Source organism: Rattus rattus, chromosome 1 (assembly GCF_011064425.1).
Source record: "Rattus rattus isolate New Zealand chromosome 1, Rrattus_CSIRO_v1, whole genome shotgun sequence".
Lineage (NCBI taxonomy): Eukaryota > Metazoa > Chordata > Mammalia > Rodentia > Muridae > Rattus > Rattus rattus.
In genome coordinates, this window is record NC_046154.1 from 261,258,595 (window position 1) to 261,268,555 (window position 9,961).

At 50.2% G+C, this 9,961-nt stretch overlaps 1 protein-coding gene across 1 annotated transcript; it reads left to right on the forward strand.

Moving 5' to 3' along the window:
- The first annotated feature begins 311 nt into the window (after nt 1–311).
- Nucleotides 312–7,471, forward strand: Krt2 (keratin 2). Its single transcript, XM_032884851.1, has 9 exons — nt 312–935; nt 1,889–2,103; nt 2,398–2,458; nt 3,236–3,331; nt 3,909–4,073; nt 4,345–4,470; nt 5,187–5,407; nt 6,444–6,478; nt 6,566–7,471. The coding sequence occupies exons 1-9, from the start codon at nt 312–314 to the stop codon at nt 7,057–7,059; spliced, it is 2,037 nt and encodes a 678-aa protein (XP_032740742.1). The 3' UTR covers nt 7,060–7,471.
- The last annotated feature ends 2,490 nt before the right edge of the window (nt 7,472–9,961 follow it).

A 9,961-nucleotide genomic window follows, 5' to 3' on the forward strand; every position in this document is an offset into this window, starting at 1 on the left:
CCTCTTCTGATGATTTTACAGAAATCAAATTGCATGACAGATGCGCAGATAAACCGGAGCCGTCCGCAAATCAAAGCAGGTTCTGGGTCGGAGCTGATTAGTAGATATTTTAATGGCCATTAGGTTGATAATCACTCACCAAGAATAGCTTCCAGGCGAACCAAACCCATGCATAAGTGGGCCCACGCCCAAGCTCACCAACACCTAGTCGGCAGGTATATAAGGGACCCTGTGAGTCTCCTACAGCACAGTTTAGTCTCCAGCCTTGGATCTGCTCAGGAACGGTCACTTGTCTTGCTGAGCCAACCATCATGAGTTGCCAGATCTCCTGCAAGTCCCGGAGAGGAGGAGGCGGAGGAGGAGGCGGTGGATTCAGGGGCTTCAGTAGTGGCTCAGCTGTGGTCTCTGGAGGGAGCCGGAGATCGACTACCGGCTTCTCCTGCCTGAGCCGCCACGGTGGTGGCAGAGGAGGCTCTGGTGGAGGTGGCTTTGGCAGTCAGAGTCTTGTTGGTCTTGGAGGGTACAAGAGCATCTCTAGTAGCGTGGCTGGCTACGGTGGTGGATTTGGTGGGAGAAGCTACGGTGGCTTCGGAGGCAGCAGCGGCTTCGGAGGCAGCGGTGGCTTCGGAGGTGGCTCTGGCTTTGGAGGAGGCCGAGGATTTGGAGGTGGTAGCGGTTTCGGAGGCGGCAGCGGCTTTGGAGGTGGCAGCGGCTTCGGAGGCGGTGGATTTGGCGGAGGACGCTTTGGAGGTGGCCCTGGAGGTTTTGGGGGCCCTGGAGGATTCCCCGGTGGAGGCATCCATGAAGTGTCTGTCAATCAGAGCCTCTTGCAGCCTCTTGATGTTAAAGTGGACCCAGAGATTCAGAACGTGAAGTCTCAGGAACGGGAGCAGATCAAAACCCTCAACAACAAATTTGCCTCTTTCATTGACACGGTGAGTGGGAGCGGCCGCATCTTCCGTGATGAGACGCTGGGATCCTGCAATTGCTGCGCTGGCTGAAAAGGAAAGGATAGATTCTCTCCCTCAAGAGTCATTGATGAGGCCACCGTAGCCAAGGGACTTTGCAAATTCCAAATAGGAGAGATGCTGGTCTTGTGGACTACATATTCTTCAACAGTTTCTTTCTATTCTATTTTTCAGTCCAAATAAATGCTATTTATAGAGATTTCTGATCTCATAGAAAAGCCGAAATAGGCAAGTAATGACAGAGCAGGTCAGGTCAGGCGACGGCAGGATTGGAAAATAATATTGAGAAAGGATAGTTTTTGTTACTCCTGTTAATTAGGCTGATAAACCCCAGGGATCTATACTTGGAATATGTTTGGGGTTGAATAAAATTCCAGTCTTCCAAAGAATCAGCTCATTTTGGCGACCCATAAACTTTTTATGGGTGCCACTTTGGGGTGTTGCTGAATTGGTTCCTCTGCCTCGAATTAGACAGGATTTTACAAGGCTCTTAAAACTCAGAGGAGGAGCCCTGCCTGTCCCCAGGACTCTCTTATTTGCTGCAGTCTGCTGCTGGGACAGCAGGTGCCTGCTTTCTTTCCTTTGTCCAGAATTTATAGGGCTTTGGAAGGGTGTTAGAACGGAGGAGGAGAATGCCTGGAGTCTGGGGAGGAGCTGGGTGCAAAGCAGTGAGCATGAACCAGGAGAGTTCAGCGTGGAGAGGAACAGAGGCTTCGTTAGAAGTCTACAGAACTGCCATGTGTGATGTTGGGGAGCTCAGAAGCTCTGCCCGGTGTTTCCCAGCCCCCCTTGGATAGTGAGGGTGAAGTCTTGTGACTTCTACATCCACCAGAGTGGCACCAAAGGTTCTTGGAGTAAGAGTAGCTCATGGGTGTGAAAGGTGACCCCCGCCTCCTGTATTCTTCCTCTGGCTGCTGTAGGTGCGATTCCTGGAGCAGCAGAACCAGGTGTTGCACACCAAATGGGAGCTGCTGCAGCAGCTGGATGTAGGCACCCGTACCACCAACCTGGACCCCGTCTTCCAGGCCTACATTGGCATACTCAAGAAGCAGGTGGACAGGCTAACTGCGGAAAGGAACTCACAGGATTCAGAGCTGAACAACATGCAGGATCTCGTGGAAGACTTTAAGAAGAAGTAGGTGACAGAGGAGACCTCAAGTGGAGATGGATTTTTTTTTCCCCACTCTCTTATCTCTCAGTAGTGCCTGGGCTGGTACACCAAGGTGGTATGGTAGGGGCACCTTTTTTGAGGTGCCAAGGAGGCAGGGATCTGGTGCTCATACATGCTTGAGTTAATGAATAGAAAAGTGCCTTCATTTCAGATTTTCATATTTTCAATCTGGGCATTTAAAGAGAGTTTAATTTTTTCAGTAGAAAAGGGGGGGGGGAGGACTATCCTAACCGCAGTTGTCTTTTGGGGGCTCAACAGGTACGAGGACGAGATCAACAAGCGCACGTCTGCGGAGAATGATTTCGTGACCATCAAAAAGGTGAGCGAGAGACTACCCTGGGCCCGTGGGGAATAGGACTGCTTCACATCTCACTATGTCAAGAGAGGGGGCCACTAAGAAGTCACTGTGAGGCACACAGCCAGAGTTAGGTTAGGGGCATGTCAGGAGCTGTGACATGAGAAGAACTGGGGCCTCTGAGTTCTAACTTCCACAGGCGACGTTCCAAGTTGCTTGCTGTGTTTGGGAGATCACCCCCTCATCAATGATCTACTTAAAGACTGTCAGGGAAAAAATGCCAAAAGAAAAGAAAAGAAGGCACTTTATTCTTCTCAAAAGCACAGGAGGAATGGGGCTCTTTATAACGCCTGCTTATGAATGAGTTAAGCTCATCAAGGATTGAGCTAGAAAGCCACAAAGTGTTAGCCTAGGTCCCACAAGGGTTTTGGAGAATAATCCGTGTAAGTTCAGGATGGGCAGGTAGGATGGGAGGTGTGAATATGGTGGAAAGGCGCAGAAACCATATCACTTATTAGGGGAGCTCACCATGTCTTCAAGGCAGGAGGGAGACTCGTTGGTCATGTTCTGTCCATGTAAGCTCTGACGATGCTGGAGTGTGTGAATGGTAGATCTGGGCATGAATTCCCCCAAGGAGATGCGTATGCTAAATGAGGCTCAGTGGAGATACAGCTCATCTGGAAGTGCTGGGATATCCGAGGGTAGTTAACCAGCACGCAGTGGGTGGAGGCACTCAGATCCACTCAGAAGCTGGGATCCACTCAGGTGGCCATTCATGGTGGGTCGGATCCTTCTTCTCAGGACGTGGACAGTTGCTACATGGACAAGACAGAGCTGCAGGCCAAGATGGAGATACTGACACAGGAAGTCGATTTCCTGAGAACACTCTACGACACGGTAAAGGATGCTGTCCCCAACAGACCCTTACTTCCTACTAAAAATGTCCTTTCCAATGTTGAGAAGTCTGCTGATTTCAACACAATAAAACCACTGCAGTCCTCCAAGATGCTTCCCTAGGGCAGGGCTAGGGGGAGAGAAATTTCTTCTTCTGATGTTGAATGAGGTTTGGAAATACCAGGTCAACTTCTCTTTCCTCCAGCCCCCGGTGCCCAGATCCATTTGGAAGAGGGCTTCCCTGTGTTCACTGCATTCCAGAAGCTAAAATGCCTCATGTCTCCTGCTCCCTTCCCAGCCCACTTCTGAGACAGGAAGGAAACTTTGAGGCATCTGCTATGGACCAGATTCTTTCTGGAATCTATTGGCATGGTGTCGAAGGTGTTTTACTAGAATGTTCATAAACACCTTTCTGTCACCATTGCCATCCTGACGATAGTCCTGTGGTGACACCACTTTTCACACACAGGGCTTAGCCTCCTTATTTCCTCAATGCCAGGGAAAGGAGGCCTTTTGCTCTCTGTGGCCAGGGGGGGTGAGGGGGGCAGAGCATGATGGTCAATCAGTCTGTGTGTTGTAGGAACTGTCCCAGCTACAGCAGAATGTCACCGACACCAATGTCATCCTGTCCATGGACAACAACCGGAACCTTGACCTGGACAGCATCATTGCTGAAGTTCAGAGCCAATACGAGATCATCGCCCACAAGAGCAAGGCTGAGTCAGAGGAGCTGTACCACAGCAAGGCAAGTCAGGGGGGACACAGCGAGCCGCAGCTGAGCTTCCCTAAGTGGGTCACATCCAGGAAGGGTACCGGAGTGTCCGTCTAATGGAAGCTGAGCGGCACAGAGAGTAGCACTAGATCCTTTGGGCCATGTGAGATGAGTTCTCATCAGCTGTGAATACAGATGTCATGGTCAGGTTGATTGACCATGCCTGTCACCAGCCTTCTTTAGCTCAGGCTAGGCCTTCCTCAGTTGGACTTCCCTGTGAAGCATCTGCCTTTTTCCTCATCAGTATGAAGAACTCCAGGTCACTGCTGTGAAACACGGGGACAGCTTGAAAGAGATCAAGATGGAGATCAGTGAGTTGAACCGAACAATCCAGAGGCTGCAAGGGGAGATATCACATGTGAAGAAGCAGGTGGGACTCCTCTCTCTCTCTCTCTCTCTCTCTCTCTCTCTCTCTCTCTCTCTCTCCCTCTCTCTCTCTCTCTGTCTCCTCTCTCTTTTTGTGTCACTGTCTCTCTGTCGCTGTCTCTGTCTCTGTCTGTCTATCTGTCTGTCTCCCTCTGTCTCTCTCTGTCTCTCTGTCTCTTTCTGTCTCTGTCTGTCTGTCTCTGTGTCTCTGTCTCTGTCAGTCTCTCTCTGTCTCTCTGTCTCTCTGTGTGTGTGTCTCTCTCTGTCTCTCTGTGTGTGTCTCTCTGTCTCTCTCCCTGTCCCTCTGAGAAGTTCTAATCTAGTTCACTCCAATCCAAATTTCCTCCAGACCAATGCTTTTAGACTTTTAGAATAGTTCAAGAAATATTCTGAAGTGAACATCAGCAAAGGAAAAGAATCGTTTGACTTAAAGGGAGCAACGGCAAACAAAGCAAACTCTGGTTTGGTTGGGCTTGTGGTGATGGTAGACATAGCTTCCTGCTCCTGCATGGTGCCTCCCCTAGACACCAGCTGTGACGACTGTGTTCACAGAAGGGTGGCGAACGGGCTGGTGCAAGCTGGACCTGGTCCTTGGAGCTGATTGCCAGGGACACAGTCTGCTCAACGGGCAGCAGAACTACCTGTGTTGGGAGGGTCAAGGGCCCTCTGGTAGCCTGACCCCACTCTGTACAAACGGAGCCTTCTCTTCTTTTCTCACAGTGTAAGGGTGTACAAGACTCCATTGCAGATGCAGAGCAGCGTGGGGAGCACGCCATCAAAGATGCCAGGGGCAAGCTCACTGACCTGGAGGAGGCCCTGCAGCAGGGCCGAGAGAACCTGGCTCGGCTGCTGCGGGACTACCAGGAGCTCATGAACACCAAGCTGGCCCTGGATGTGGAGATCGCCACCTACAGGAAGCTGCTGGAGGGGGAGGAGTGCAGGTGAGGGGCACTGCTGGGGAGGGTATCAGGGTCTAAACTCTCCAGGCAGGGCCTCAGACTAGCGAGAAGGGCGTCAACAGGCTTCCCTAAGCACACTTTCACGATGAGAGCAACGGCATTGTTCTCTAAGGGGTACAGAGTGATAAGCAGGGCCTGCACCAGACATTTAAACATCCTGGTCTTTTAAAGAGACACAAAATGACGTGAACATGGGTAGACAGGCTGAAGTGTTTGTCTCTAAGTCTGAAGGGTGACTAGCTCCCCTCCCCACCATGGTATGATTTGGAATGGCAATGTGGCATCAATTGTGTTGGAGGAACAAGCTTTGTTCTTTTAAGGCTTCTATAATGACAAACAGAATCATTTGACTGCTTTAAGGAGAGTCCTTTGCCTATGTTGTCACCAGCATCCTTAGGGCCTTAAGGTGGCTGGAGCTGTTGGAAGGGGAAACACCCTTGGTATCAGCAGCCCTGGGTGTCGGCGGCCAGCATGACAGAGGAGCTGCCTTTTCCAAGTGACTGCTACATGTTTGTCTGAGAGGCAATGTCTCCTGTGAGCATGAAGGAGCTGGCAGACATTGTAATCTGGGTTGGAACAGCCAAGGCTTCATTGGAAACGGGAGGCAGGGAGCCCAGGAAAAGTAGGCAGCTTGACAGCAGTTCTTTCTGCTGAATGTGCACGGCGTGGCCTTGTTTTGAAATGTTGGGTGTGGCATGGACTCCAGATAGCAGATTCTCTGAGCTGTAAGTACAAACTGGGATAGGCAGTTGGAAGTGACTTGGCTTTTCAGCCACTCTGGATCTACAGTGCAATGTTTGTTTTGACTGGCGTAAGACCTCAGCATGGACTGAGAGTCAGGCTGTAGACAAGTGTGGGGTCTGTCGCCACCTCTGTCATCACCTCTGTCATCATAGAAGGTGTGGCTGACCCAAGTAGCCAAACTGAAGGCTGTTAGTAGGTAGACGTCGCAAAGCTTGTCAATCCGTGCAGAATCCAGATGCCCACTCACAAATCCTTTCCTTCCTCTCCCTGACAGGATGTCTGGAGACTTCAGCGACAATGTGTCTGTCTGTACGTAGTGGGGTATTCACCTGCCTTTTGGGGTAGAGGAGGGGAAGGGTGGTCAGAACCTCTGGGTTAATGCCTTCTCTCCTACAGCCGTGACAAGCAGCACCATCTCCTCATCTGTGGCATCTAAGGCTGGCTTTGGCTCCGGAGGTCAAAGTTCAGGAGGGAGAGGGTCTTACGGAGGAAGAGGAGGAGGAAGCACCTATGGCTCTGGAGGCAGAAGCTCTGGTGTCAGAGGATCTGGATCAGGATCCGGAGGAGGCGGATACAGTTCTGGAGGAGGCTCCAGGGGAGGATCTGGAGGAGGAGGATACAGCACTGGAGGAGGTTCTAGAGGAGGCTCCAGCTCTGGAGGGGGAGGATACAGCTCTGGAGGGGGCTCTAGAGGTGACTCCAGCTCTGGAGGAGGCTCCAGGGGAGGATCTGGAGGAGGCTCCAGGGGAGGATCTGGAGGAGGAGGATACGGCTCTGGAGGAGGCTCTAGAGGAGGCTCCAGCTCTGGAGGGGCAGTGTCCGGCTCTGAAAGGGGTGGTTCTGGGTCCGGGGAAGGTTGCAGCTCCGGCGTGACCTTCTCCTTTAGATAGAAATGGGTCCTCTCTCTACTCTTTGATTTCCAGAATGTCAGCTGTGTCTCTAACTCAGATCAACCCCAATATCTGTAATCCACCAATGATGTCATTTTCTTTTTCTTTTCGAGAGGGGGTGATAAAAGATCTCTCCTAACAGTTGAGTCAGAGATACTCACTGTGTTCTGGGCAAGAATCTGCATTGTCCAAGTGCGTCTTCAACCGCGTCCCGTTCCTGGTCTCTCGCATTGTCCGCCTGGCAGTCCCTCCCCGATAGTGGTGTCCTGAGGACCCCAGGGTAGCCTCCCTATTCCACCCCCCAACAGTGGTCTAGGGAACTATGCTTTTTTGTACATAGCCTCTTGAATGGACTCTGCTTTCTGAGTGCTGGGGTCTGGGTCTCTGCATAATAAACTTCATTTGCAATTGATCTTGTGTAATGTCTATTGGATGTCAAGCTTTTGTAGAAATGGGGCCCACAGAGAAAGGACATTTTGGAATGATAGAAGCAGGGTTCCTGAAGGAGGCATGAACCTTCGAGGAAGGGGTGTCTGGGGAGCTCAGGAGATTTTCCTGTGTTGGGAGAGGGCAGGGGATTCCTGGAGACAGGGTTGGTGCAACATTCTCAGAAAGGATTTGACAGATTGGGGGCCATGGCTTTGCTGTGTGGCAAGCTGGGAAGTTTAGAGAAAAGTTCTTTCTAGGCAGAAGTGCTCTTCCTGGGAAGCAGTTCCCACAGAGTCCCCTCCCCAACTTTGCTCAGTGCAAATTAGCTGAGCCCTGGATGGCTACCAAGTTTGTTGCAGCTGATGTTTTTAGAGCAGAATATACTCAGCCCAGCACAGGACAGATTTATGTCCCTATGAGTGTTCTCTCCTTGGCCAAGCTGAACCAGAATACCCGAATGGGATCTTCAGAAAAATTTGCTCCTGTTTGTACAGGTGAGCAGCCATGTGTCAGCACACCAGGCACCTTGCTTTTTTTTCCACTCACAAACTCTTCTTCCTGCCAGACCCCTCCAGAGGCCCACTAAGGTTGAATACTAAGCTGTGAAATGGGGAAAGCCTCACACTGGGAATAAGGTACACTTGTGAGACATTGGGAGAATTCCTTTTTCTCTCAAACTGTAGTTCTGAATCATTTTAGGGGGTCATATTGGAAGCTCTGAATAAATTAAATAGTCTATGCATCCTCCATTTCCCCAGAGATCATGGTTTAGGACCCACAATCAGTGAGGAGGCTGAAGAGCTGTCTGAGCATGAGGGTGAGCATGGGTGTGAGTGTGGGTGATGGATGTGAGCATGAGTTTGAGTAAGGGTATGAGCATGAGTGTGAGCATGAATGTAAGTATGAGAGTGAGCATGGGTGTGGGTATGAGCATGGGTGTGAGTTTGGGCATGAACATGGGTGTAAGCATGAGTGTGAGCATGGGTGTGAGTATGGGCATGAACATGGGTGTGAGGGTGAGTGTGAGCGTGAGTATGAGTATGAATATGGGCATTAACATGGTGAGCATGAGTATGAGCATGGGTGAAAGTATGTGTGTGAGAATGAGTGTGAGCATGGGTTGTTAGCATTAGTGTGAGCAAGAGTGTGAGTAAGGGTGTGAGCATGAATGTGAATATGGGTCTGAGTATGGGTATGAACATGGGTGTGAGCATGAGTGTGAACATGGGTCTGAGTATGGGTATTAGCATGAGTGTGAACATGGGTGTGAGCATGAGTGTGAACATGGGTGTGAGCATGGGTGTGAACATGGGTGTGAGTATAGGTGTGAACATGGGTGTGAGTATAGGTGTGAACATGGCTGTGGGCATGGGTGTGAACATGGGTGTGAGCATGAGTGTGAACATGGGAGTGAGTATGGGTGTGAACATGAATGTAAGTATGAGCATGAGCAAAGGTGTGAGCATATGAACATGGGTGTGAGCATGGGATTCTCCAAGCTCTTCTCATTCTACTTAGCTAAATGTCTCACACCATGATGGAGGCGAGGGGCTGTGTTTGGACGCTCAGAGATGATGACTGAGCTCCAGCAGGAAGTTCACCGTTTAGGTAGGGATGGCTGCACTTATTCAAAGTGGGATGCAGTTAGTGAGGTGGGTACATTGGGACCTGCTCTGTATATTAAAGTAATTTGGAAGCTTGTTTAAAACACACATTCATACTCGCAGCTCCCAGAGGAGCTGGCAGGATCCTGAAAGTGCACAGGATTAACAAGCTCTAGGTGCACCTGAGGCTGTGGTGTGAGAACTGCACTCTGGAGGCTCTGGGGCGGGCTCACTTTCTGGTTCTCTGAAACTCAATCAGCACTTAGTAAAAATATAGTAAGAGATTAGATGAAGGAATGTAAGACATTTTAACAACAACATTTCAGAGCCTGGGTTTACACATTTATAAAACAATAAGATAGCATCTCTTTACAGGGCTGTTAGAAAGATAAACACAGTGAAAGTGAGAACTGTCTGCTTCACCGTATGCAGCAGGGCTGTGTGCTCGTTACTGCTCTTATTAGACAGTATCGTGGGAACTGGGAAGGTTTTATAGCTGAGCTGGCTTCGCACACAGGCACTGAGGGATATATAGGATTAAGACAAAATGGCACCAATTCTATACAGACTCTTCCAGAAGACAGAAGATTAACACCTTCCAACCTGTTTTATGGAACCACACCAAGACATTGTAAAACAAAACAAAACAAAACAAAACAAAACATCTCAGTCTCTGTGAGTCTCCATGAGTCCTGCTTAGTTGAATCTGTAGGTTGTGTTATGGTGGTGTCCTTGACCCCCTGGCTCCTACAATTCTTCCTCCCCTCTTCTGCTGGGTCACTGGAGCTCTGTCTAGTGCTTGGCAGTGGGTTCCTGTGTCTGTTTCCATCAGTTGCCAGAGGAAGCCTCTGATGACAACTGAGCTGGGC

Excerpts from the sequence above, each read along its gene's own strand:
- Krt2 (XM_032884851.1), top strand. The coding sequence starts at position 312 with ATGAGTTGCCAGATCTCCTGCAAGTCCCGGAGAGGAGGAGGCGGAGGA. Across the intron at positions 2,104-2,397 it reads GTGGAAGACTTTAAGAAGAA|GTACGAGGACGAGATCAACA; the intron begins GTAGGTGACAGA and ends GGGGCTCAACAG. Across the intron at positions 2,459-3,235 it reads ATTTCGTGACCATCAAAAAG|GACGTGGACAGTTGCTACAT; the intron begins GTGAGCGAGAGA and ends CCTTCTTCTCAG.